General features: G+C 49.4%; 1 protein-coding gene across 8 annotated transcripts; it reads left to right on the top strand.

Moving 5' to 3' along the window:
• MFSD1 (major facilitator superfamily domain containing 1) lies at nt 1-27,150 on the top strand. 8 transcript variants are annotated; one of them, XM_069025053.1, is made up of 18 exons: nt 1-433; nt 1,821-1,999; nt 3,168-3,220; nt 3,650-3,762; nt 4,140-4,182; nt 4,542-4,609; nt 5,017-5,125; nt 5,735-5,837; nt 6,522-6,620; nt 7,418-7,529; nt 8,023-8,079; nt 8,593-8,749; nt 9,365-9,462; nt 10,163-10,275; nt 10,666-10,713; nt 10,878-10,938; nt 12,995-13,109; nt 13,336-14,631. In XM_069025053.1, the coding sequence occupies exons 2-18, from the start codon at nt 1,978-1,980 to the stop codon at nt 13,393-13,395; spliced, it is 1,431 nt and encodes a 476-aa protein (XP_068881154.1). In that variant the 5' UTR covers nt 1-433; nt 1,821-1,977; the 3' UTR covers nt 13,396-14,631. The 8 variants fall into 8 exon arrangements, 6 of the variants coding, with proteins under 6 accessions (XP_068881154.1, XP_068881155.1, XP_068881152.1 ...); XM_069025054.1 differs by having other exon boundaries at nt 1,817-1,999; XR_011152900.1 differs by lacking the exons at nt 1-433; nt 1,821-1,999 and adding exons at nt 2,905-3,075; nt 26,971-27,150 and having other exon boundaries at nt 13,336-13,770.
• The last annotated feature ends 168 nt before the right edge of the window (nt 27,151-27,318 follow it).

Here is a 27,318-nt window from a genome sequence, read left to right as displayed (position 1 = left end):
TAAAAGTACAGCGCTTATTTTTATTCATCACCGGCATGCAGCATTCATTCATTCTTTGGAGTTGCTGAGTATCATCTTATCAGTCTTATCTTTTTCCTTGGCTCCATTCCCTCTGGTTTCGGGTTTTTTTTTTTATTCTTCCAATAAGATTTTCCAGGAATGTGAAGACCCCCCCCATCCTTCCCAAACTGAGCACCCAAACTGCGGCCATTCTACAGCGTTACATTGCAGAGCCCAGGCAAAGCTTTTCTCACGTTAAGGAACAGGAAAAAAAGAACATCACAGTCCATTCATAACAATGATGGAACGTGCGAAAAGCCAACATCACGGTACATTTATAACAAAAGGAGATAAGCAAAGTCCAAATGATCCAGTTTTGTATGTTCGGTTCGGCCGAGAAGGAAATAAGCTCCGACCGTATCTTCTGGCCCAGGTATGGCTCTCGAAGTCTGGGTCTGTCAGGCTTTACAAGGATTTGTAAATTCAAAAGAACTCGTTAACGCAGAAGAAAGCGAGTACGCTTCATGCTGGGTGGGAAACATAGAGCCTGAGGGGATAAGAATTTTAAAGCTGTCAGAGACCCAAGGAAAGGAGCAAAGGGCAAACAAGAAAGAGAAGGGCTGGGACCCCTGGAAGCATCGCCCCCTCCATTGCCGCCTGCCCCCCCCAAGCCCAGGCTCCTGTGGCGCCGCTCGCAGCTGCAGCGCCGCTCCTGAGCCCGAGGTCCCGCCTGTCCCGGCCCTCAGGCACCGCCCGCGGCTCCACCGCTTGTCCCAGCGGGGCGGCTCCGCCGGGAGCCCCGGTGTTCCCGCCGCCCCCTCCAGCCCCTGCGGGCCCAGCGGTAGCCCAGCCGGTGCTTTTGGTGTCCCTGTGCCCGTTCCTATCCCGGCTCTCCGCCCCACAGCTCCCAGCCGCCGCTTTCGGTGTCCCTGTGCCCGTTCCTATCCCGGCTCTCCGCCCCACAGCTCCCAGCCCGCCGCTGAATCGTGCCACAACCGGGCCAGGAGACACTTCAGAGACAGAGTCAGAGAAGCGGGTATTTGCTTTATTCGGCGCGCCGGGTGTGTGGGGATCGCTCCTCCCAACACACACCTGGTGCTCTCTACAACACAGTATTAAGGGTTAAATTATGAATATTCATCACATTCCTTGGGACAGGTGTGGTTACACAAATTATTTCTCGGAAGTCATTAGTATCATTAGCATCATTAGCATCATTAGCATCATTAGCATATGGGCCCGGCATGCGCTGTGTGTCCTGGTGGTCGCGCTGAGGAAGGCCTCTCCTCTTCCTCGGGGGTCTTTCTGATGAAGGCCAGTAGTCTTCCTCGCAGTGAACTTTTTCACTTTTCTCCCTGGGCATGCGTAGTCCTTTGAGGGATGATTCAGCAATCTCTGAGATGATCCTTGTCCCCTCTATCTTGACAAGATTAGGGTGAATTCAGCTTCTCAGGCTTTGTAATTAACATCGTCTGTCTAAACTAACATTTGCTGTCTCCCAATAGTTAACTTGTGCTTACATGAGTCAGTTATTGACTGCCCCTTCTTCACCGCTTTCGGTGTCCCTGTGCCCAGCCTGGCTCTCCGCCCCACAGCTCCCAGCCCGCCGCTTACCCTCGAGTTTGTCACCGTAATCCTTGAGTTGGTCACAGAAACTCTCAAATTTGTTGCACAAGTGCTTTTCCAGTGAAGCCCTGTAATTTAAGACCATGTTTTTCACAGCTGCTCTGGTAAACGGAGACGCTCGGATTTCAAGGAATCGAAGCCAGTTGAGAGCAGTTGAAAAGGATTCATTTAATAACACAGTTCTGTTTAGACAGGTCTCTGAAAAGACACGTATCAAGTGAAATGGAGCATTTCACATCCAAGAGCAGCTGGCAGCTGATTCACAACGTGATACCTGCATGTTTTGAGAAGTTATTTTGACTTTCTTCTATGGTTCCTTATCAAATTCATGGCAGAGTAGCTGGACGGTGAATGTCTTGGTTCAGCACATCAGGTAAAACTCAGCCCTTTCCTTTCTACACTGTGAAAACAGAAATAAATCCTTTGAACTAAATCACAAGTGCCTCATTAAGAGCTTATTTTATTGAAAAAGAGCATATTTTGGATCCAAAAGCACAGGATGTGCACACAGGATTCGGGTCATTTTGGTGCAAGAAGATGAAATTTGGTGGAAGGTTGGAGCTTCTTAAAGTAAAAACCCCACCTTTTTCAAGGGTTGGTCTAATATGGGAAGAACTTTTTGGAGCAAACAGCTCAAGAGAAATGAGTTTGGAGAAGAGAAGCCCTGCAGTGTCTGAAGGGAGTTCCAGGGAAGGTGGAGAGGAGCTGTTCATCAGGAGCTGGAAGGCCAGGACCCAGGGAATGGCTTCCCAGTGCCAGAGGGCAGGGCTGGATGGGAGATTGGGGAGGAATTGTTCTCTGGGAGGGTGGGCAGGGGCTGGGATGGAATTCCCAGAGCAGCTGGGGCTGCCCCTGGATCCCTGGCAGTGCCCAAGGCCAGGCTGGACACTGGGGCTGGGAGCAGCCTGGCACAGTGGGAGGTGTCCCTGCCCATGGATGACCTTTAAGGTCCCTTCTAACCCAAACTATGCTATGATTCCGTGATCCCATGACTTTAGCACCCAAAAAGAGGACAATACAGCAATTTTGCAAGCTGCTGCATTTCCCTGGATGTTTATTGCGGACTGGTTGCCGCCTGGCCCTCAAACTCCGTTTACATTTACCTTCACATTCACATTTACATTCACGTTCACAGTTCATTATTCAGCTTTATTTGAAGTTCCTATTTCCCCCCCCCCCCCCGCAGCCCCCAGGCCTCAGCCCCGGCGCTGCCACGGCAACGGCGCACGTGACCTGCGCGGGTCACGCGGCGGGCGGGGGGCGCACGTGACGGGCGCTCACGTGAGGCGGGCGCGATGGCGGAGGAGGAGCGGGCGCTGCTGGGCGGCGATGGCGGCGATGGCGGCGGCGGCTCCCCGGGGCCCCCCCGCGCCCTGCCCGCCGCCTGCGACCCCCGCCGCCTCCCGCACCGCCTGCTCGTCCTGGCCCTCATGTGCTTCCTGGGATTCGGTGCGGGATGGGCCGGGGGGGCTGCGTGTGGGGGGGCTCCGGGTGTGTGGGGCGCCCGGACGGAGCTCTGAGCCGTCGCCTTCTCCCTGCAGGCAGCTACTTCTGCTACGACAACCCGGCCGCTCTCCAGACGCAGGTTCAGCGGGTGAGTCGCTGCCAGGGGGCTTTGGAAAGCAGGGAGAGTGACCTTTGCCGTGGGCGTGGAGTAACGGGGCAGGGGGGAAAGGGCTTCCCGCTGGCAGAGGGGGAGGTGGGATACGGGCAGGAATTCTTCCCTGGGAGGGTGGGCAGGCCCTGGCACAGCGTGCCCAGAGCAGCTGTGGCTGCCCCTGGATCCCTGGCAGTGCCCAAGGCCAGGCTGGAGCAGCCTGGGCTGGTGGAAGGCGTTCCTGGGCTTGGAACAAAACGAATTTTAAGTCCCTTGCCACCCAAACCAGTCTGGAATTCTGTGAATGACAAGCAGTTGCCAGGTCAGGAATGCACTTGTTTCTACACGGTTTGCTTGGATATTTATTCTGTGTCCCTGCAATTAGCTCAGGAATAATCCCGTTTATAATTCCCCGGTGCTATGTAGGACATGAAGGTGAACACAGCCCAGTTCATGGCACTCTATGCCTGGTACTCCTGGCCCAATGTGGTTCTGTGCTTCTTTGGAGGTTTCCTGATAGACAGAGTGTTTGGAATTCGGTGAGTGCAATGTTTGTGTCACTCATGTGCAAGGAATGATGAGCCAAAAGTGCAGGTGAGGTTTAAGCTTTATATTAAAAAGTTTTTCCACATTGCAATAAACCTTTTCAATATTTTTTTCCCCACACAATTTAGGATGTTTTAACAATATAGCTGAGCTTCCTTTCCTTTATAATTTAAATAAATTTGCTTAAAAAGCACCACCTTGCACTGCCTGTTTTCTATGGGAGCTGTTGAGCTGCACAGTTTATTACAGAGACCTTTTACTGCACATGCACCTCCCCTTGTTTCCCTGCTGCAGGTCTAACACAGTGTTTTGTAGGGGAAAAAAAGATTCTGGTTGTGCATGACGTGATTTGATTTTGTTTTCTTTCCAGGCTGGGCACTATAATATTCAGCATCTTTGTGTGTGTTGGGCAGGTGAGTGCAGGGGAGGGGGTGAAGGATGATGAATTTGTGTTCCACATTAGACAGCTGAGAACTGGAATGGGAGAACCCTGGGTTGTGCTGGAGTATCTGGGAAAAGGGAATCTTGGAATGTGAGTGAAATCATGGGAGGGAGCCACACGTTTGATGTGGAATTGGTTGAGGACAGCACTGGGTGGGCCAGCTTGGATATGATGAATAGCAGAGGGAGCAAAGACCAAAAAGCAGAGCAGGAAGTGGATGTGAAGTATTTTTGGGAAGGGAAAAGCATTTCTGTTCCTGTTTTTGCACGGTTCTGGTTTGTTCCATACCCGAAATGCACAATTATCATTTCCCTTCAATGCTGTTTGCAGGTGGTGTTTGCTCTGGGAGCACTGTTTAACACTTTCTGGCTGATGGAAGTGGGCAGATTCATATTTGGGTGAGTCTGGAAGAGCAGATTTGTGCTCTCTGAGGTAAGGCCATCTAGAAAACTACAAAACCCAGCCCTAGAAAATGCTCCTCGAAAAGTGCTGCCTCTTGGAGACAAAATGGTTGGATTTTGAGATTTTGAAGCTGAGGAGTGCAAGATCTTCTCTTGCTTTCTCTGTGTAACTTAAAAACAAAAAATAGGACTTTGCAGGTCTTGCTGAACCAAAACCTGTGGAACCACCGATGATTCTTAAATCACTGCAATTCTGTTTCTGAATCTTTGTTTTCTGTTGCCTTGTGTATAGAAATCTGCATTCCCTCTGCCTGTACACAGCCAGATTTCTCTGAAATTCTTCTCTTGCCAAGGACCTCGCTGCTTTGCCTGCTGCATTTTAAATGTTTTCTTTTGCTTTTCAGGATAGGTGGTGAGTCCCTGGCAGTGGCCCAGAACACGTATGCAGTGAGCTGGTTCAAGGGCAAGGAGTTAAACCTGGTGTTTGGATTGCAGCTCAGCATGGCCAGAATTGTAAGCTTGCACCAGTGCACAGCTGAGAACGAAGAGAGGAGTTGTGCCCCTTCTTTTAGGGCTCCTTTGGGGCAGCCTGGGGTATTTTTAAGCTCTGCAGGTGTTTCCCTGGTGGGGCAGTGAGCTGCTCTCTGCTGGGGCTGGGGGATGCTCAGCCTGGTGCTCATGAGCAGCTGCCTCCTCTCAGCTGAACTGCTCTCAACTGGGGGTAGTCTTGGGATTGCAGCCATGGATCCTTTCTGGGGGCAAAGGGAGGGGAAAAGGTGCTTCTTCCTGGTGCCTGTCAGGTGGGAATCCCGTGTGCTCCAATACATGGAATTCAGCTCAGTTTATGAGCTCGTGCCTGTGGGGTTTATGCACTTCTCAAGTCTTGGTGAAAACCCTTCCAGATTTGTATAAAATTTAAATTTGTGATGTTATATTGTTGTTGCAATGATTAATTTGTTACCAAGCCAGCAGGGAATCATTTGGATCCTTTTTCCTGCTGGTTTAAGTTCCCTGGGTAGAATTTTCCCTGCTTGTCTCCAGTAAACCCTTCTGCCTGATGTTCCTGTCGAATCCCTGGAGCTGGGAAATGCTGGGTTCTTCACATGGCTCTGTTGTGCCTAGGGGAGCACGGTGAACATGAATATCATGGGATGGATCTACTCCAGAGTTCAGGATCTCCTGGGCTATGCTGGCCCCAGCACCCTTGGCCTGGCTCTCCTGATAGGTCAGTGATGTTTTGGGTTGCTGTCCACCTGCATGTGTGTTAATGATTTATTAACCACTTAAAAGCACTTATTAACCACTTAAAAGCAGCACAAATCTGTTTGAGCCTCAGAGGAGCAATTCCAGCACTTTTTGTATCATGTTCTCATATTCCCTCAGGTCACTGCGGCTGCTGAAATGCTGTGGCATTTTTGGGGTTGCCAAATTCAAGTTTGTGTCTTGTGGAGATGAAATATTTCACATGCTTTGAGCAAAGGAAAGACTTGCAAAATTTTCTGAGGGGTGTCAAAGATTGCCTGTGGTTGTCTGGTTGTCAAAGTGGAATTTGAACAATTCTGGGGTGTGTTCCCTTCCCTCAGAGCCATGGGCATGGAGACCCTGGTGTTGGGAGTAAGGCCAGGCTTTGTTTCTGTCCCTGCAAGGTGCAGATGAGGAGCTTGGCTGTGCTGAGGGGGATTGGTGGTCGTGTTTTAAATAAAATAAATGTATGTTCATGTTTGTGCTCCAAGGCAGGTGTCTGCACACCTGTTTCACACCTTAACCTTTGAGCTGCACTGCTCTTGAGCCTTAAAGCTGGTGTTAAACTCAATGTACCTTGACATGTCCAACAAAAACTGCACTAATTGGGCTGAAAAACCAAATTACTCTTTGAGTTGTTAGCTAAACATGGTATTGCCTTCTTCAGGTGGTGTCACTTGTCTCTTCTCACTGAGCTGTGCTTTAATCCTGGCTTACCTGGACAGGAGAGCAGAGAAACTGCTTTGTAAAGAGCAAGGGAAAACAGGTGAGTGGTGGGCCTGAGCTGGAACAGACCCTTCCAGCTCCTCTGCACAGGGCAGGTTTGCATTTGGGGTAATTCAGTGGCTGCTGCTGAACATCTTCACAGTTACCATTTTTAGCTCATTTTGCATGAATTTTTAGTGTTAAACACCAGTTCAAGAGGCAGATGCACTGTCACCTGCTTTATTTATAAAAATAAAAGTTCACACCAGTTTGTGCCCTTGCCACCAGTTCTGTGTTTTGTTGGAGTTGATCTGATTCCCTTCATTAGGGGTGCAGAACCAGGGAGCTCTTCCCTGTCAGCGTGTGGTGGCTTGAGTTTTCCATGTGGGAGAACTTAACCCAATTAAAAGTAAATTAAATTTGAGATCCAGTGGAATCCCAGACTGGTTTGGGTTGGGAGGGACCTTAAATCTCACCCAGTGCCATCCCCTGCCATGGGCAGGGACACCTTCCACTGTCCCAGGCTGCTCCAAGCCCCATCCAGCCTGGCTCTAGGCAGGAATTTCCAGCTGGTGGAAGATTTCCCTGGCCAGGTGTGTTGAACTCTGCTGCTCAGGGCTTGCAGGGGCTGTAGAGCTCTTGTCCATCCCTTCCTGTGGGAGGCACATTTGTTTGGCTTTGGCAGCGTGCATTTAACACTGGATGTCCTGCAGTGAGTCCCACGGGGTAAACTCCAACCAGGCAGGGGCAGGGATGTGCTTCAGGGGGCATTTGGGATCACCTGGGGGTTACCCAGGGGGGATGAATGCCAGGTTTGTTTATCCTGACTGAACCCATGCTGTGTCTGCCCCACTGCAGGAGAAGTGATCAAGCTCACAGATGTGAAGGATTTCTCCCTGTCCTTGTGGCTCATCTTTGTCATCTGTGTCTGTTACTACGCAGCAATTTTCCCTTTCATCGGCCTTGGGAAGTAAGTGCTGCTCACTTTTCCAGCTGTTCCTCTGGAATTTGGCCAGGCTTTTAACCAAATGCTTAAAAGCTTCACGATGACCTGCTGAGCTTTGTGGGAGTTACCACTCTGAGTTGTCAGAACTCAGGAGCATGAGGAAATGTTTGATTTCCTGATTAAAACTGGATACAGATTTACAACATGGGGTGGAATTTGCTGTCCTGTAGGATTCCTTCCATGTTTACAACCCAATATCTCATTATTTGGGTTAAATGTTGGCTGTGGACATTTTATGTTTTCCCCAAAGTATAATTTGAATGATCCTTAAATTAAAAGCTGTGGAGTCTGATAACAAGCTCCTAAATTAATTATAAATGAGAATCTGGGATATTTATGTCAAAGCTCTGTTTAATTTTCTTGTAAATGAGATTCTTGTCTCTTTGTCTAACTTAATTTTGATTTTATGTCCTTCAAGTCTGCATTTTCCTAAACAGTTTTTTTTTTCTTCCTTCAGGGTTTTCTTTATTGAAAAATTCAGATTTTCCCCCCAGGAAGCCAGTGCAATTAACAGGTATATTGGAATTGATTAATTAGGAATGCTGCCAAATTTTAGGATGTATTTTTGGGCTCTGGGCAGGTGGGAAGAGATTTGGGATCTCCTGTGACTTGGATTTAAATGGAGAAATAATTTCACATGACCCAAGGAATAACTGGAAGTTGTGGATGTGTTTTTTATTGAAAATGGGTGTTCACACTGCAAAGAAAAAGCTCTGAGGGGTTTTATTTTAGTATTTGGTGATTCTTTTCTGAGTGATAAAAGCAGTGTAATAACAACACTAAAAGAACTCAGTGTTGGTCGTTTGAGGATGAATTTGTGATGTGGCAAAACCCCAAAGTGGTAAAACCCAACAAGGAAACACTGGGCTGTGATTCCCAGAGCTCTGTCACTATTTCCTTGGATGCCTGAAACCTTTTGGGAATTCTAAATGATTGGGATTTTTTTGGAGGTGCTTTTTTTCTCCTGGCTTCACAGTTAACAAATGACTCTGGGAGTGTTCAGTCTTGAATTCTTCCTCTCCTGCAGCATTGTGTACATCATCTCAGCCCCCATGTCCCCAGTCTTCGGCCTTCTGGTGGATAAAGTTGGCAAGAACATCATCTGGGTTCTGTGTGCTGTCATCACCACGCTGGCCTCGCACATCATGCTGGCCTTTACCTTCTGGAACCCCTGGATAGCCATGGTAACCTGCTTTTCTGGGATTTAGAGCTAAATCTAAATAAAATCAGTATCAAGTATTTCTTTTATAAATACAAAAGAAGCAATGGAGTTAATGCTGAATTGTTCTGCGAGTTGTGAGGTGGAAAAGATGCCTCACTCCATTACTAAATTCCTGTGCCAGGTGCTCACTTTTCTCCTAAAAATGGTTCTTTTAGTTTATTTCTGAAGTTTATAACTATTGCTCAATGTGCCTCTGATGTGCTGGATTGAACCTCAGTAAAAATCTGCATTACTGACAGCAGATGCCCTGAAATATTTGTTTGGAGCTGAGGATTATGGTGCTCACCAGTGGGGCAGGGATTAAAAACTTTGGTTTTCAGGCATTTTTCTAGCGAGGTGCAGCTCTGGGTGTTCAGTCAGGCTCTTCAATTTTAATTAATAGAATTTATTTTGGGGGTCATTCCTGGAAGAAGTTCTAAAAGTGGATATTTATTTGGAATTCTGTTGCACGAGGTGTTACTTGAGCTCGCTTTTTGTCACTTTTGGGAGAAAGGGAAGGGCAAGATGTTCATTTGTTAGAGTTCGACATCAGAAGTGCCTCTCCTCTAACCCTGTCTGCCTGTCCCTGTGTCCCCAGTGCCTGCTGGGAGTGGCCTATTCCTTGCTGGCCTGTGCCCTGTGGCCCATGGTGGCCTTTGTCGTCCCAGAACATCAGCTGGGAACTGCCTATGGCTTGTAAGTACTTCCATGGATTTGTGCAAATCCAGAGCACCAGCAGGAGCAGGAGATGGAGCAGCTCTGCTGGAGCAAAGGCTGGGAGAGTTGGGATTGTCCAGCCTGGAGAGGAGAAGCTTTGGGGTGACCTGGAGAGGGACTTGGGACAAAGGATGGAGGGACAGGACCCAGGGAATGGCTTCCCACTGCCAGAGGGCAGGGCTGGATGGGAGATTGGGGGGGACTTCTTCCCTGGGAGGGTGGGCAGGGGCTGGGATGGAATTCCCAGAGCAGCTGGGGCTGCCCCTGGATCCCTGGCAGTGCCCAAGGCCAGGCCGGACACTGGGGCTTGGAGCAGCCTGGGACAGTGGGAGGTGTCCCTGCCATGGCAGGGGTGGCACTGGATGGGCTTTAAGGTCCCTTCCATCCCAAACCATTCCCTGATTCCTGACACTCCTGAACCATTGGATCTGAGCAGTTCCAACCCATTCCTGGTTCCCAGCTCCTCCAGGTTTGGAGCAGGAAGCCCTGGCTGCTCTGGGGATGTGGCTTTGGGACACAGCACGAGGCTGGGGGGAGGCACAGGAGCTTCTGCAAAGCTGGAGCCCTGCCTTCCACATGTCCCAGCAAACAGGGAAAGCTCATCTCCTGTTAGCTCAGTGCCACTGAGGAGCTTTCCCTAAGGAATCCACATCCATGTGGTGGTCCTGCTCTGTCCTAGCATGCAGTCCATCCAGAACCTGGGCCTGGCAGTGATTGCCATAGCAGCTGGCATGATCCTGGACACCAGGGGATACCTGTTCCTGGAAGTCTTCTTCAGTGCCTGTGTTTGCTGTGAGTGTGGGACACGCTGGGAGTGGCTTCAGGAAGCTTTGTTGGGCTTTTTTGCTTCATATTTCCTGGAAAACAGAAATGACTCCTCTTCTAGAGGTGTCAGCTGGGGCAGTGCTGAGATGAACTCACAGCCAGTGAAGTGGTTTGGGGTTTTCTTGAAGGGTGAAGTGTTTCAGTGTTTAAAAAAATGGAGTAAAAGATAGACAAATAATAGTCTTTTAGAGTGCAAGTTTAAAATAAGAATCCTTTTCTGAATTACCACGTGCTGTGAGCATGGGGGATTTACAAAAGCAGAAAACTCCTCTGAGTTACAACTGCCATGAAAAATCTTGGTTGTGGGTTGAACCTGTTCATTTATTGCCAGCTAAACCTGTCCCTTTCCTTTCCCAGTGTCACTGATAGCCGTGGTCATGCTGTACTTTGTGAATCACCTCGCAGGTGAGTGTTTGCAGCTTCTCTTTCTCTTCACCTCAGTCTTTACTTCTGTAAAACCATTCCACAGACTTCTCAGTGCTCTGAGAACCTCTGTGGTGAGTTTTGATACCAAAGGCACAGAAATCCCAGTTTTCAAGGTCTCAGTGTGCCCGTTGCTGCTGTTACAGGTGGTGATCTCAACTGGTCTGCAAAGAAAAGGGCAAAACTGCAAAAAGCTGCTGCTTCTGAGTGAGTACAGAGCCAGTGAATATCAGTGGCCTTGGGAAATGTTTGTCCTGGAGGGATTCAGTAGATCATTGTCTCGAGTCTGTTTTGGGCTGGATTGATTTTCTCACCAGTCTGTATCAGGATTTCGTATTCCTGCCCCTGTGGATCAATATTTGAAGGAGCAGTTATCCAGGTGTCCTTTCCTGCCACTTTTCCTCTCTATTTTCTTCTATTTCAGTGCCCTTCCAACTGAAATGTGGTGGAAAATGTTGAGTTTAAATCACAGCACTGATGTGAAACTCAGCTTGGGGTCAGATCTGTCACAAGTGCTCCTCTTACAGTGAGAAGTTTTAATTTTTAGGAAGAAAATAGGGCAGGACTTTTCAGTAAAATGGGATTCACTTCCTTTAAAAGGAAATGGAGCACTTTAGGTGGCAGAAAGGGTTGGAATAAGGAAATTTTGGCAGTTCATGGAATAATTTGGGTTGGGAGAGACCTTAAAGCCCATCCAGTTCCCAGCCCTGCCATGGGTGGGGACACTCCCATAGATGGTTCATCCTATTAAAATATGTTCATTATTCTTAATTTCACATTTTTTATGTGAGAGAATAAATCAATGTGTGGCAAATCACAGCTTGCAAAACCACACCTGTAGAGTCCCAGATGCTGCTGTGTGAAGAACATGGAATTTTCCCTTTGGAATGCTCTCTGTTCTGACCTGATTCAGCTCAGCAGCTCCCTCACATCCTGGAGCTCATTTCCTGTAGTTCTGTTGGAATTCTTTAGTTTTTAATAGGTAATTACATCTCACCTGCAGATGTTGTACATCACACAGTTGTATATATATTTTATAATATCATACCTGTTTGATCCAGATACTTTGCTAATAACGTGTTTCTTACAAATGGATTTATGGGCTTGTCCAACACTGGACTGTGCCCATATGGTGGTACTTAAATTAATCCCCAAAAACCCACGGCACCTGTGAGCAAAGGGAATTGGTGAGGTTTGATATGGTTTTTTCCTTTTTTTCCCACACATTAATCTTGAGGAAAGCTCAAGGAAATTAAAACCTGACTTAATTGTGATGGGTTTCCTTGAGCCAAAGGGATTTTTAATCCAATTTTTTTAATACAAACACACCAAACCCTTCCCAAACCTCAGAATTCTGTGTCCAAACAGAGCTGCTTCTCCCCCATGTGTAACGATTCCAGTGATTCCTGTGGATCTGTGGGGTTTAGGATGCCCCAGGCCAGTGTTTGCAGTAATTGTTGTCCCACTGTTTCTTTCAGAAAGGAAAGTTGAGTAGCAAACCCCATCCCGAAGTGGGAACACTTGATCAGCACCACCACCACTGAAGAAGGAGAGTTTAGGGTGCACTGTAGTTGTCTGGAAGATTCATTAACAGCTGGGCTTTGCCTGGTCCCTGCTTTGTTCTCACCTGTCCTGGGGGCACAGCTGGGCAGGGTGCCCTGGGGTAAAGCCTGAGCTCGGAGCCCTCCTGTGCCCACACCTGGCTGGAGGTTTCTGATCCAAAGGCATTTTTTGTTCTCTGGTAGAGCTCACCCCGAGCTCTCAACAGCTCACTGCTGCTCTTGTCACTGTCTTAATGCAAAATCCACTTTTTAAATGTATTTCCAGCTCTGGGTTTGTTTCCTTTCGACACTTTGATGGAAAAAGAGCCACAAATGCTCAAATGGACTTTTTTTTTTTGTAGGAGATTTCTGAATTCTGAGACTGCTGAGCAGTCTTTTATTGCCTTCTTGATTCTCTTTGTATTGCAATGTTTACTTTAAGGGATGCAAGTTTGTTTAACAGATACAAAAGTTGTTACAGGAGCTCCCTGAGCACGTTGTAATGTGTGAAAAACCAAAAGATTTCTCTTTCTGCTGAAATCTTGGAATGAAATAAAAGGAACCTGCAGAAAACAGCCTCTCTGTTTCTTTACACTGAATTACTGACCCCTGCATGTCTCAGGGTCATTAATCTGATACCCCAAAACATTGGAATAACCAGAATTCCCTGCTTGGCTCCACACTGCTCAGGGCAAACATCTGAAGGCACTTTTCTTTTGCAGAGCAGAAGAGCAGGAGAGGCTCAGACGGCAGAACGAAGATGATTTGGCAAAATTGCTGCCAAAAGCTGATGCCTTTAGTTTAAGGAATAAATACCTGTCCAGACTTGGAGCTCAGGTATCACTAACAGGGGGTCATAGGACAATGAAAAACTGGAGTAATCAGGGGTTTATTTTAGAAATTTGGCTGTTCCTAACAGCCAGCAGCTCCAGCTGTGAGTGAAGCTCCTGGGGCTTGTTCTCAGAAATAAATCTCCCAGTAATTAAAAATCTAACGAAGGAAAGGAATCAATGGCTGGCCCACCCCAGAAGTTGAGGAATGTCTTAATTTTATTTTTTTGCAGCTCCCAGCTCATTACTCCTCCTGTTTATCAACCCTGGCCCACAGGAGTGTGTTGAAATAGCACCTTGGCCTCTGGAAAAGCAGGAATGCACTGAATTTCCTGGGACACAGAGCCCAGCACAAGCAGATGCTCCGTGCTTTGCTGCAAGCCTAGATCCTAGATTTCAAATATTGGCTAAATCTCCTCCTTCCTGGGCAATTCAGAGATCCTGATGGGAAATTCTGGCTCTGGTGGAACCTCTGAGTACCTGCTCCAGCCTCCTGTCTCAAATACTCCGTGAGTAGCTGAGTCAGTGGCCAGGATTGGATCTCCGGGTGTGAAATGGGAAAATTCCCTAATTAAATTGCTGGGATGAGCCTGGATGGAAGTGGGGCTTTTCCAGCCTCTCCTCTTGGACACCTTGGTTGCTCTGTTCCACGTTTCTGGGAGGAAAAGGTAAGGAGAAACTCCCAAGTGAGTATTTCAGAGGAAACTCCGCTTCCAGAAGTACCAAAAGTGCTAACCCTGGAATTCGTCCCAGCTCAGGAGCAGCAATAACCTCTGCAAGCCCTGAATCATGTGAAAACTGATACATTTTTAAGAGTTTGTGACTAAAAACTGCAAAAAGAGTTAAAGCAATAACTGAATTTTGCTTGCAGAGGGAAAAGCCTTCAATTCCCTGGTGAAACTCAGCGTTTTCCCATCGTTTTCAATGGAAGGCTCCTTGCTGAACCGGGAGTTCCCAGAGCTCCTGCAGAGTGCATTTTGCTTTGGTTTAATTACTCCTCAAGGTAATGAGGGATAATTTATCCAAAGTGAGCTGATCTTGCTTTAAAGGGCAGGGGCAGGGGGTTTGTGGAACCCCAGGAACAGGGGCGATGTTCCTGGGATGACTCCAGGGAATCCTCGTGTGCCACAAAACGCTCCAGAGCCTTTGGAAATGTTTGGCTGTGGAGAGAGGAGTTTGTTGGGATACAAATATTACATTTTACGTAGAATGTTTTATTTTTGCCTACAGTAATTTAAGCAGAACTCATGGTCTTAAAGCTGGTTTTAAAAGAGACTTTGCAGTGGAGATTTCTTTGATGTTCCTGGAAAACTCTCATCTTCCTGAAGGGCTGTTTTGGGTGGAAGTTCTGGATTCTGAAGGACAATTGGCAAAACAAAGCAGCAGCCTGGGAGCTTCCTGCCCCCCTGAGCTGTGCTGGTTTTTACTGGTCCTTTCTGGGCTCCTCGGCACTGAGGGGGTGGTTGGTTGGTTGGTTTCCTTGCAGACTGTGAATTTTAGGTGTTTTTAAATAAAAATGGACACTGGCACCTGTGGTTTTTGGCTGTTGAGGGTTCTGGGGTTGCCTTTGGGAGTTGTTGGGGCAATTTTTAAGCAAAGTTTTGTTTCCCCAAAGGGGTGGAGGGTTTGGGGGAATTTTCTCTTTGAGGATCCGAAGGCAAATCTGCCCCCGTTATGGATAATGAGTTTTTCTTGGGGGGGGGAGAGAAATAAATTGAATTTTGCTCTTCATCTTCTGCTTCTCTTGAACTCTGACATATTTTGGTTGGAGAAGCTCCTCTGCTGTTCCCTCGAGGTTGGCATTTCATGCATGATCCAACCCTGAAGTTCCTGTTTTCCTTCGTTTTCAGTTCCTGAATTCTCTGTACCCTTCAGGCTCCTGCTCCAGTCCTGGGGGGTACTTCTGCAAACAGAGCAACTTCCCCTGGCAGCTGCAACCCCCTCCAGGCAGGATCTGAGTGTGGGAAAGGGGATTAACCCTCACTGGGTAGTGATGGAAACATTTATTGAAAATGTCTCAAAATCAGGAATTTACTGGACCAACTTCCTCAGAATCGGCTTTGTGCCACTGCCCGCAGCGGCTGCGGAGCCCTGCGGGAGGAGGGGCCGTGGGTGAGCTCAGGGAACTGGTGCGGAGGGAGCTTTATCCCAGGAAATCCTCTCTTTTTCAGGCATCCCTCACTAGAGGTCAGCCCTGCCCCGCTGCTGCCTCGGGAGCGTTGGGAAATTGGGATCGAAAGCTCCAAGGCTGCAGCTGCTGAGGGCGGTTCGGTGCCTGATTTACCCGGCTTGGTCCTGGCACAGGGAGTCCGTCCCTGGCACTGTCCCTGGAGCGCCCTGGGACAGTGGGAGGTGTCCCTGCCCATGGCAGGGGTGGCACTGGGTGAGCTTTAAGGTCCTTCCAACCCAACCCAATCTGTGATTCCATGGAATAGAGTCCAAGCTTTGGGAAAAGCACCTCAACCCCTCACTTCTCTTCGACTGAATTTATTTTCAGGGTGGGTAAAGTCTTGGTGTTCTCCATTACCAGGGGAGGCTCAGGGTGGGCAGCAGCAGGAATTTCCCCATGGAAAGGGTGCTCAGGCCTTGGCAGGGGCTGCCCAGGGAGGTTTGGAGTGCCCATCCCTGGAGGTGTCCAAGGAATTCCCGGACGTGTCCCCAGTGCTCTGGGCTGGGGATAAGGTGGGGATCAGGCACAGCTTGGACTCAGTCTTGGAGCTCTTTTCCAGCCTCAGGGATTCTGGGATTCTGTGGCTCTTCCATGTCTTACTGAGTGGGTTTGGGGAGTTTATTGTGGATCAGCTTTGTCTGATCCAGCTGGACCTGACCTTTGGAGGAAAACCTCCTTGTCCCTTTGGGATTTGGGGCTGGGATCCCTTTGTTCTTCAAGCCAAAGCTGGGGCCTCCCAGGAAACAGAAGGAAGGAAATAATTCCTGCTCTGCTTCCCCTGACCAAGCTGCTCTGCCTGGGATTCGGATTTCACAGCTGTGGATCTGTAAACACGGGGCTGCTCCTCAAATGATCGCAATCAACGTTAGCCCTGAATTAATTGAGTTGTTTCCGTGTTTACAAAGCTCTGTGCGTGGGCACAGAGCAGCTGGGAATGGCAGGGGTTGAGCCCGGTGGCGCTGGCACCATCCCCATTTCTGCTGGCAGCCGGAACGGGGACGGGGCAGGAGCGAATGGGGGGCACGGAGCGGCCCCGTGGCAGCTGGGGGGAAATGCTCCTTTAGGGCTGGGGCAAACCCAGAGGGACATCTCGGGTGTCCCTTAAATCCTGATGGGAATTCCCTTCAGCTCCAGACTTCAGCACTTCGTTAAAAATCCTGCTGTGTTCCCAGAATGTCTGCGGGTGAGTTTATGTGGATTTCCAATGTTATTTGATATTTTTAGATAGGTCTTTGGGGGTTTGTTTTACAGCGTAGCAGCAGGAGGAAATCAGCTTTAATTTGTTGGACCGGAGGAGGTTTTTGGGGTGTCCCTCGTTGCCCATCCTGCATCTCAGACCCCCCGTGAAGACGAAATTCAGAGCAACCCTTGACTTTCTCATCCATCAGAGCACACATTGCTTAGAAGAGCTCCCTAAAGCAAATTTCCCAGGCTTTTAGATCGAAACAACCACTCCAAGCAGTTTGTAGGGAGACTGGAGGCGATGTCCCAGCTTATGAAACGTGTGAGGAGTGATGGATACACACAGGGAAAGCTGAGGGAAAATGGGAGGGGAGAGGTGGCGTTCCCAGGCTCCACAGAAATCCAACAGCTCCACATTTAGATGGATTGGTTGTCCTGCCAGTGGGTCCTGATGTAAACACAGGGACATGTAATGGATTGGCTATAATGTCAATATTAGTTTAGAGCTGACTCCAGGAAAAATCTCTCACTGGTAGTGCTGGAATTGGGAATTCCAGGCTTTCTTCTGCTGGAGGGGAAAGCAGATCCAACGCCCTTTCCTTTTGTAATGGGGGAGTTAAATGAAAATGAGGGACTGAGAGCAGAGGTGAGCTGGCTCAGGGCATTGCATGTCCTGGAATTGGTTTGGGGATTTTCAGGGCAGTAGGAGGCTGAAGAGGGAGCACATCCTGCGTTTTGGAGTATCCGGAACTTGCAGCCCTTGGGTTGGGGAATGGCCCCCAGAGGGCAGGGTTAGATGGGATGTTGGGGAGGAATTCTTCCCTGGGAGGGTGGGGAGGTGCTGGAGTGGATTTTTCCAAGGATGCCCCATCCCTGGCAGTGCCCAAGGCCAGGCTGGACAGGGTTTGGAGCAGCCTGGGACAGTGGAAGGTGTCCCTGCCCATGGCAGGGGTGGTGCTGGGTGGGCTTTAAGGTCCCTTGCCATCCAAAGCATTCCACACTTCCATGATGCTGGCATCATGGTCACTTCCATAAGGCCATATCCATACATTTCTGTGACATTTCTATTCCCATTAATCATTTTTAAGGTGTCACATGAAGAGCACAACCCACAGACTCAAATTTATCCCTTTGCATGGAATAATTTTTTTCCTCCTCCTTTCCTCCTGCATTTCCTGCTCTCCCTTTGCCCAGGCTGCTGCTCCGAAGGGTTTGTTCAGGAGCTTAACCCAATTACAGCCCTCAGGAACAGAGCCTGATTACCCTGGACATCCTTTTGGTATCCATCACTGGAATATTGCCTGACAGGGTTAGCAATTGGCCTCCCGATGAACCAAAGCGCTCAGGAGCTCATTCCAGCGAGGAGCACGTTCCGGATTGCCCAGCACTGCCAGCAACGTTTCACATTCTCAGGACATGGCTTTGCTGGGGATTCATCCACGTTTTTCTGCCTTGAGGTGGAAAGCAGTGTCTGGACTGAAAGCAGCACTTCCCGAATTGCTGATGTGATCCCTGTCCCAGCTGCTTCATGGACACGCCGGACACTTCACCGGAGAAGCTCCCTTGGAGGAGCTGCAGCAGCTGGAATCAGGAAGTCAAATGCATTCCCAGAGCTGCAGGGCTAAAAGGCAGGAATTTAAGTGCCTCCATGTATTTTCCTGGCTCAGAACAAAGCTGGTGCATTTTTCAGGGAAGCAAAGCTCCCCGGGGTTGCGTGTGCTCCAGGATTGTTAACATGGATCCATGGGGAGGGATGGATGGAGCTTTGGGCACAAACAGGGATGGCCAAGCCTTGGGCTCCAGGATCAGTCCCTGGGCTGGCTCAGGCACCTCCCAGGATCCCAGGGCTTGGAATAGTCTCATAGAATCATGGAATCACAGAATCCCTAAGGTTGAAAAGATCTTTAAAGTCATCAAGTCCAACTCTCAACCCAGCAGCTCCACGTTCCCCGCTGAACCACACCCTCAAGTGTCACATCCATGGGTTTTTGAACAATTCCAGGGATGGGGACTCTGCTAAACTTTCCATTTGCTCAGACATCTCTGGAATTCATGTGAATGTTGGTGTAAAAACACAACAGAAAAACTCATTTCAGCCTTTCCTGATAGGGAAGCATTCCTTGCTTTCCCAGGCTCCCCAGGGAATCATCCTGGCCCTGATTCTGCCAGAGCTCCAGGAGTGTTTGGACAAAGCCCTCAGGCACAGGGTGGGATTGTTGGGGTGTCTGTGCAGGGCCAGGAGTTGGACTGGATGATCCCTGTGGGTGTCCCTTCCAGCTCAGGATATTCCATGATTCATTTGTCTTGTTTTCTCAGGGAAACAGAAGTGGTGAGTGAAGCCAAAATGACCTTTTTTTTCCCCCCACAGATTATCTTCCTATTAAGGGAATTCTTGGACAATAAACTGTGGGTTTACATTTCCTTCTGTGCAGCAGAAACCCAGCAAATCCTGTTAAAAACTGGCACCAGCAGATTTCCATGTGCCGGCTGCTGCCCCTCCCTGGGCTCCTGCAGGAATGTGGGGAGAATGTGGGGCACTCTTCAAGTTCTCTGCCTTGGACTGGGATAATTGCCCTTAATTACCATCCATCTCCACTGGAAAATGTTCTTTCCCAGGAGAATCTTGCAGAAAGAGATCTGATGCTCCAGCGGGTGCAGATTCCAGCTCCGAGCCGTGCTGATATCCAGAGGAAAATCATTATTCCAGTGGCTTCTTTAACAGCTCCTTGGATTGGGAATGAATTAATGGCAGCCTGGCACCATTAGGTGTTAACGGGCTCCCTCTGATTTATTTTTCCTGGCAGTCCTCCCCTGCTCCATGCATCATTCCCAACCATTCCATTTCCCTGGCGAGTGGAGAACGAGGGCCTGGAGCCAACTGGAGCTTAATGGGATCTCCCATCATTTTTAAGGGTGAGTTATGGAATGTCACACGGAATGTTGGGCCACACTCCGTAACCTCCTGGTGACATCTGCGTTGTCCCAGAGCAGCTCCAGCTCCCCAGCTGCTGTTCCCCAGCCCTTTGGGGATGCTCTTGTCATTCCAAACCTCTTCCCGAGCTCCAGGGATGCTTCAATAAAAGACAGGGAATTCTGTTGTGGAGTATTAAAGTCAGTATTTATTTGCGAGAGTCACTTTGGGGGGGCTTAATTGGAGCAGGTTTTGTGCTCAGGCTGCAGAATGGGGCAATAAAGATCAGAGATTGATGTTTATGAGCAGATTAAACACTTTAGCTGGGGGGATCGAAGTTATAAATGACAGCCCTGCCCGAGCTGGGATTGGCCACCGGAGATGTTGCTGAGTGCCCGTGGTGTTTAATGAGCTCGTTTGTTTGCAGGCCTCCAACTGCATCAGCCCCGGGAGTTTATTGAAACTGTGTTTAAAATAACAGCATGCCGAGTGCCAGAAATACGGGATAGGCTTGTGTGGGCTGGGTCAAATGGCCCAGAGGGAAAAGCGGGAGCTGAAAGCAGAGATTTGGATTTCCAAGGGAAGTCTGAGGGTTTGAGGAGCACAAGGAGTTCTGTCTCTTGGCTCTACACTGACGGAATTTTTGTTTCTCCTAGTTTTTGGTTATTTCACTGTAAACATGAGGCCTCAGCGTGCCAGGTGTCAGAAATATTGGATATGGGCTGGGGTCAAATATTCCAGAGGGAAACAGCAGGAGTTAAAAGCAGAGGTTTGGATTTCCAAGGAAGTCTGAGGGCTTGAAGAGCATGAGGGATTCCATCCCCTGGCTCTACACTGGTGGAATTTTGTTTCCTTCTGGTTTTTGGTCATTTCACTGTAAACATGAGGCCTCAGCGTGCTGGGTGTGAGAAATATTGGATATGGGTTTGTGTTTGTGTTTGTCAAATACCCCAGAGGGAAACAGCAGGAGTTGGAAGCAGAGATTTGGATTTCCAAGGAAGTCTGAGGGCTTGAGGAGCACAAGGGATTCCATCCCATGGTTCTGCACCACTGGAATTTTGGTTTCTCCTGGTTTTGGGTCATTTTATCACAAACACAGGGGCTCAGTGTGCAGCACATGTTTGTGGGGTGTCCCTGCAATGCTGGGTTATGCTGGATAACCTGGTTATCCGTGGAAATGAAATGTTCCCACTCCCAGAGGTCATGGAGAGACCTCAGCAGAACAATCAGATCTTGGGAAAGATCGTGGGGCCGTGTGGAACTGCTTGGGTTAAAGTTTAATGGATGTTTTGTCCCTGCTGGGAGAGTGCCCCTGGTGACTCCAGCATTTCCCCTCTGTCCCTGAAAGGAGAGGAAATGGAGATTTGTCTAAATGGCAGAAAAGTGGGAATATCCTGAGGTAATTTGCTTACAGCTGGTAGGGCACGGCCTAAAAATCAAAAGCATAATACTCACATAATAGAGATTTGATGAAAGCGGCGCTGAGATAATTTTGTTAGATTGTCCCTAAGCTCCATAGCTGAAAACTCACAGAGAAAGGCTGGAATTCAGTCTGCTCTCAGAGGAGAATAAATTCTATTTCCTTACTTGCTGAGGGAGATTTATAATTGGGGTAAAAACTGAGCTCTGAATTAATCTCAGTGCAGGATTGTGGCATCAAAAGCTCCCCATTGGCTCCCTGTCCCCGGGCTGTTCTTTGGTAGAGAATCATTTGTTTTACTCCAAAGAGCCCCTTTTTTCTTCCTCTATGAAAAAGTTGCTCTTTCTTTCCTCGTGGCTGCATTTCCTCTCGGGAGATCCTGATTAAACACTTCAGTTCAAAAGCCTTTGCACAGTGCAGGCGTTTGGGGAGGGAGGATCCATGGGGATGCTGGGGGTGCTGGGGCTTCAAACAGGCTCTGCCTCCTTCCTCCCACATCAGCACCTTGGATGCTCTTCCCTGGGAGGAGGGAGGGGGCCTTTCAAAGGGGAGAAACTGTTATTTAGAGTGATGTTATTTAGAGTGATGTTGTTTGAGGTGATGTTGTTTGAGGTGATGTTGGTTACAGAGGTGTTGTTTAAAGCAGCAGCTGATGGGTTCCCAGCCCCTCGTGCAGGTGTTGTTGCCCTCATTTTATTGGGGTGGGAAGGAGGTGCCCAGAGCCCCCCTGAGGATAAGGAGAACCCCAATTCTGCCCCTGGCTTTGGCATTGCTGGATAACAGGATCATGGAATGGTTCAGGTTGGAAAAACCCTCCAAGGTCACGGAGTCCAACCACCCCCAGCTCTGCCAAGGCCACTGCCCCCAAGTGTCACATCCACAGGGCTGTTAAACCCCTCTGGGCAGCAGTGCCAGGGCTGGACAACCCTTTCCATGGTCAGATTATTCCCAATATCCAACCTAAACTTCCTCTGCTGCAACTTGAGGCCGTTCCCTCTCCTCCTGTCCCTGTTCCCTGGGAGCAGAGCCCGACCCCCCCGGCTGCCCCCTCCTGTCAGGGACTTGTGCAGAGCCACAAGGTCCCCCCTGAGCCTCCTTTGCTCCAGGCTGAGCCCCTTTCCCAGCTCCCTCAGCCGCTCCTGGGGATCCAGCCCCTTCCCAGCTCCGTTCCCTTCCCTGCCCCAGCCCCTCCAGGTCTGTTTGGTGGGAGTCAGCACCAGCCCCTCCTGCTCTAATTGCACCTTTCCCTCACGAGCCCTGGTGGAAAATAATTAAATGTCAGCCCAGCCGGGCTCGGTTTGAGCCCCTGAGGGCACCAATTAAATGTAATAACGGGAACTGCAGCTTCGAACAAAAATGTGGGGTTTTCCTAAAGGAATGAGGTGAAGTCTTTTTACACAGCACGGAGCGGGAGGCTTTATTTCCGTGTTTCCGTGTAAGTGTCACTCCTGGAAAGCCTGAGGGAACGTCTGAGGAGGAGCCATTTCCACCCAGGAAACAGAGGCAGGAAGATGCTCGGGGGGCAGGAGTTCTGTCCTTGCCCAGAGCAGCTGTGGCTGCCAAATCCCTGGCAGCGTCCAAGGTCAGGCTGGAGGGTGCTTGGAGCAGCCTGGGATAGGGGAAGGTGTCCCTGCACAGGGGATGGAATGGGATGGGCTTTAACATTCCAAACCATTCCATGATTCTGTGATTCCTCTCTGCTGGCAAAAAAAAGGGAATTCGTGTGGACAGAAGCCTGAGCTGGAGGTTGTTCCCTCTGGAGAAGGGAATGCTGCTCCAGCAGCAGCAGCAGCTTCCTGGGAGCACTGGAGAAGCAACCCCCACCTCCCATCCGAGGGAAATAAAGCACCGGAATGATCCCAATAAATCCCGATAATTGTGCCTGGCAGCATGTGGTAATTTAGAACAGATTAATCTAACGAGCCTTGAAGAGGAATAAACAACAAACATCTCCGTGCAGCGGGAGCGCTGCTCTCCTCCACCCCGCCCGGATACCCCTTACTGCTCCTAAACAGCATCCACCCGCGAGGAGAAGGCACAAGGCATTAACCACAGGGAGCTGGGCAGAGCCAGAGGGGAATTCCCAGCATCGGGAATGTGCTGCCCCCGTGGCTGGGTGTGCCTGCGGTGGGAAGCAGGCTTTGGAATGGGGGCTGGGCTCCTGGGGCTCAGGTTGGATTTTGTATCCCTCATTTCCCGGCGGGCTGGATGCTGCTGGCAGGGTTGGGGCAGGGATTCGCCAGCGTCTCCATGGAAAAGGATGGAGCCACAGGTGGAGCTGGGCTCATCCACATCCTGCTGGAGAGCAAATCCACGGAGCTGAGACCCAGCAGTCTCCTCCTGACAAATGCAGGGATAAATCCCAGAGGAAAACTTCCTCACCTGGAAAAACAGCCCCTGGAGCCGTGGGGGTGGGGAGGGTGAGCCGTGCCTGTTGCCCTCTGTGCGTGCCCGGGGCGAGGATTTCAGCTGGAGCAGGAATTTCGGCTGGAGCAGGAACGTGTGGAAGATGGATGCGAGGGAGCCCCTGCGCATCTGCTGCTCTGGAGCGCTCCCTCCATCTCTCCCCTCGCTGTGGTGCCGGTGGTTGGGTGAGATCCATCATTCCCTGCCTTTCCTGCCGTGCTCCCAAGGCTTTCTCCAGCAAAATGCTTGGATCGGCAGGAAGCAGCACCAGAGGCTCCCGCATGGAATTTTCCCTGCTCCCTTTTTCCATGCAGGGCCTGGGCAAAGATATTTTGCCGGTGCACACTGCAGGGGCGTGGATGGGTGAGGCCGTGCCAGAGGGTGAAAGGAGCTGGGAAGGGGAATTTGGGACGCTTGGAGGTGGAATGTCCTGCTGGGAATGAGGTGGGAAGCTCGGCATGGCAGGAGGGAAATTTCCCTGTGGGAATTACTGGGTGCAGCTGGGGCTGGGCACCTGAGTATTCGCAGGGGTTTTGCATCCTGGTTGAAATTGTAAAGGTGGCAGGATTCATGGAGGACACCTGGGAAAGGTGCCAGGGACGGGGTAAGGTGTACCGGGAAGGAAACTGCAGCCCAGGAAAAGCCCACAGAGGGATTCCATGGGAAGCCACCTCGATCTTCTCCCAGGAAAGCAATTCCCTGCTGTGGTGCCACACCTGAGAGCGGCAGATCCTGCTCCCAGCAGGGTTTGGAGGCTGCTGGAATCCCTGGAGCTTTAAGAAAAGTGGGAAAGGGAGGAGGAGGGGGGAGCACATCCCTGTGGCCTCCTGAGCCTGGCTCAGGTGGGTGTTGAGGGGCTGCTCATGGAATGGGATCTGGGACAAGGTGGGGCTGTGGACAGGGAAGGGATGGTTGTTGCTTGTCTCCCTGGGGTTTGTCCATGAGTTTTCCATGACGTGGGAGTGTGTTCCTGTGCAGGATAGAAACCTGTGGGCTGGGAATTGCCCAGGACTCCCAGGAATCTTTTCCTGTGCTGTCACTTCCCTAAGTAGAAAGGTCGTCCCTGTCTCCTGCGTGTGGGAAAAGTTTGGAGTTAATCAAAACCCCATCAGCCCCCAAATCCCAACAGTTCCCATTTCCCAGGAAAAGAGCAATCAGCAGCTGTGTGTCCTGCCTTATCCCACAGCTCCAATCCCAGAGAAATGTCTTCCCTGATTGCAGCAACCCTGGAGCAGGGTTATCCAGCAGCTTTCCCCGCTGCTGGGATGTGAGGTGGATGGACAAAACCCAGGGATATTTCATCCATTTGTGGTTGGGCGTCTTTCCTGAATGCTTGGAGATTTGCAGGGATCCTTTGCACCAGAAATGGATTTGAAATGGACAATTGAGACCCCCTGGAATAAGCAGAGAAGGAATTCTACTTAAAATTTTAAGTGCCATGGGCTGAGTTCTTGGGCTGTTTCCTGGGTGAAAAGTGGGAAGCGTGGCCTGAGCCTGGAATTCCACAGGCTCACGGAACAACAGCAGTTCCAGAAGGGCTGATTTGGGGCAGTTTGCAGCCAGCAGCCCCTGGTTAATTAACGGGATGTGTTTGACCTTGGCACGCTCGGGGTGAGCCCTGCTGCTCCCTCCGTTGTGTTCTTGCCTTTGGATCAGCATTCCCTGCGCCTGGAATTGTTGGATGGGCAGATCAGGATCTTGTCTGGGAGCTTTGGTTCATCCCCAGGGCTCTGCCGTGCTGTTCTGTCCTCTGTGGGATCTCCATAGTAACGGAGCAGGGGGATGTTGTGCCTCGGATTTTTATCCTGGCTGGAAACACCAGGGCTGGCCGATATTTGTCTGTATTTCTGCCCACTGCTCCTCTGGAGCATTAGGAGCTTGTGCCTTTGGCTTCCAGGGCACTGCCCCTTCTCCTGGGGGTGTGGATCCAGCTGGGATGGGCAGGAGGAGCCTGGGATGCTCTGGGAATATCCCGGGCACGCTGATCCCTTGTTTGCAAGCAGGAAGAGAGTCCTTGCTCCAGAGCACCGGTGATTAATGGTGCAAACCCCGATTTCTGCCCACAAATGGAGAAACTGAGGAGTGAAGTTATTCCAGGGGGTTGTGCAGTGGGTCAGAGTAGGGCTGGGTGGGAGATTGGGAAGGAATTGTTCCCTGGGAGGGTGGGGAGGGGCTGGGATGGAATTCCCAGAGCAGCTGTGGCTGCCCCTGGATCCCTGGCAGTGCCCAAGGCCAGGCTGGACATTGGGGCTGGGATGGGGAAAGGTGTCCCTGCCCATGGTCCGGATGAGCTTTGAGGTCCCTCCCAGTCCAAACCAGTCTGGGATGGGGATTCTTAGTGCCTTTATGGGAAAGGGTTTTTTTTGGGGGGGGCAGGGGGGAAATGCATTTTTAATTTTCTGGGAATTGCATTTTCCAAAGGCTGCTTCAGCAACCAGGTGTTGATTTACACAGCTCCACTCCCGGTGTGTTTGTAGCATGGTAAAGTATGGGAATAATTCTATATAGGGGGTGGATAGATATAGAATCACTGCCTAAATTATCATCATAATTAATAATAGATGTGATGTAATAGATGTAATTAATTATATATTTTATTTTTTACAAAATTATTTATTTTTATATATTGTATATAAAATATAAAAATTTTTAATATTATATATATAGTATATAATATATAGAAGAATAGAATATATGGAAGAAAGAATATATAATATATATATTCTATATAATATATATTCTATATATTTTATTAATATAAAATAACACGGGGAAAGTATATAAATAGCAAAGTAAAACCTTTTCACTGGTTCTTATTTTATTTTTGAATTTTTTTTCTTCCTTTCTTGATTTTTTGGGGGGTTTGGGGGTTTTTTTGTTCCTTCCTCTGGTTGTTTTTTGGTTGTTTGGTTTTTTTTAATTTGTTTTGGTTTTGGGTTTTAGGGGTTTTTTTTTGTTGTTTTTTGGGGTTTTTTTTGGTGGGGTTTTGGGGGTTTCTTTGTGTTGGTTTTTTGGGGGTTTGTTTGTGTTGGTTTTTTTGTGGTTTTTTTTGTTGTTGTTGTTGGTTTTTTGGGTGGGTTTTTTGTTTGTTTGTTTGGGTTTTTTTGGGGGGTTTCTGTAGTTTGGGGATTTTTTGTTCCTCTCTTGCTTTTTCCTTTGGGTTTTGTGTTTCTCCCCCAGCTCGGATGAATAAAATCTACCCAGGCACCCCTGCCAGGAGCTCCTTTCCCACCAAGGATTAAAAATGAAATTCAGACATCCTGCAGGGAAAAGCAGAGCCCCAACCTCCCCGTGCAGTTCCATTCCCAGCTCACGCTGGGCACAATTCCCTGTCCGTGCCTCTGGCTCCGTCTCCTCCAATATCCGGGCTGGCTCGGATGTTTAACCATAAATACATTGAACTCCCCGATCAAACGGCTCCTGCTGTAAATATTGGGGCCAGCCAGGGTGATTAAATATGAAAAATGACATTTACAGGGAGCTGCAGTCGCTGTGGGAGCGGAGCTTTCCCAGATTTTGGCTCCGGGCTGAGCTTTGCAGCATCCACTGCAGGAAAATGCGATAATTCCCCAAAAAACCCCACCTGGGAGTTACAGGGGGACGTCAGAGCCCTCTGTGTCCCAGGAAAAAGTCCTGAGCTTTAATCACAGGACCATGGAATTGGGAAGGTTGGAAAAGACCTCTGGGATCACTGGCCCAGCTCCTGGGTCCTTTGCAGGCTGACTTTGGGGCTATTTCGGAACGCTTTTGGCAATTTTCTGGTGAATTCCTGTTCACAGCGCGGGAGCCGACGGGGAAGGATTTCCACCAAGTTTCTAATGACGAGCCCCATTCCAAGAGAATCAGGGAATAAAGGCTCTGTTGCACCAGCAGTGAGAAGGGCACGGAGCTGCCACCCGGGAGGAGAATCCGAGGGGATCCACGAGAATGTTCTGCAGGATCTGAGAGCTCTTGCGCAGCACTTACAGAAATAAAGATAAATAAATAAAAACTTTAAAAGAAATAAAGTTGAACACATCATGGCACAACTCTGGAATGCCATTGTGTGTATCTCCCTCACAGTTCTGGGGTAGGATTTGGGGAGCTCGTTGGGTGTTGGTAACGGAGAGAAGGAACTGACTGCAAAG

Source organism: Aphelocoma coerulescens, chromosome 9 (genome assembly GCF_041296385.1).
Source record: "Aphelocoma coerulescens isolate FSJ_1873_10779 chromosome 9, UR_Acoe_1.0, whole genome shotgun sequence".
NCBI classification, from domain to species: domain Eukaryota; kingdom Metazoa; phylum Chordata; class Aves; order Passeriformes; family Corvidae; genus Aphelocoma; species Aphelocoma coerulescens.
This window is presented reverse-complemented; position numbering and strand designations above follow the sequence as displayed.

Bases quoted from the DNA above. Each gene is read 5' to 3' on its own strand.
- MFSD1 (XM_069025051.1), top strand. From the start codon at position 2,922: ATGGCGGAGGAGGAGCGGGCGCTGCTGGGCGGCGATGGCGGCGATGGC. The intron at 6,621-7,417 runs GTGAGTGGTGGG...GCCCCACTGCAG, and splicing joins TAAAGAGCAAGGGAAAACAG to GAGAAGTGATCAAGCTCACA. The intron at 10,939-12,994 runs GTGAGTACAGAG...TTTCTTTTGCAG, and splicing joins CAAAAAGCTGCTGCTTCTGA to AGCAGAAGAGCAGGAGAGGC.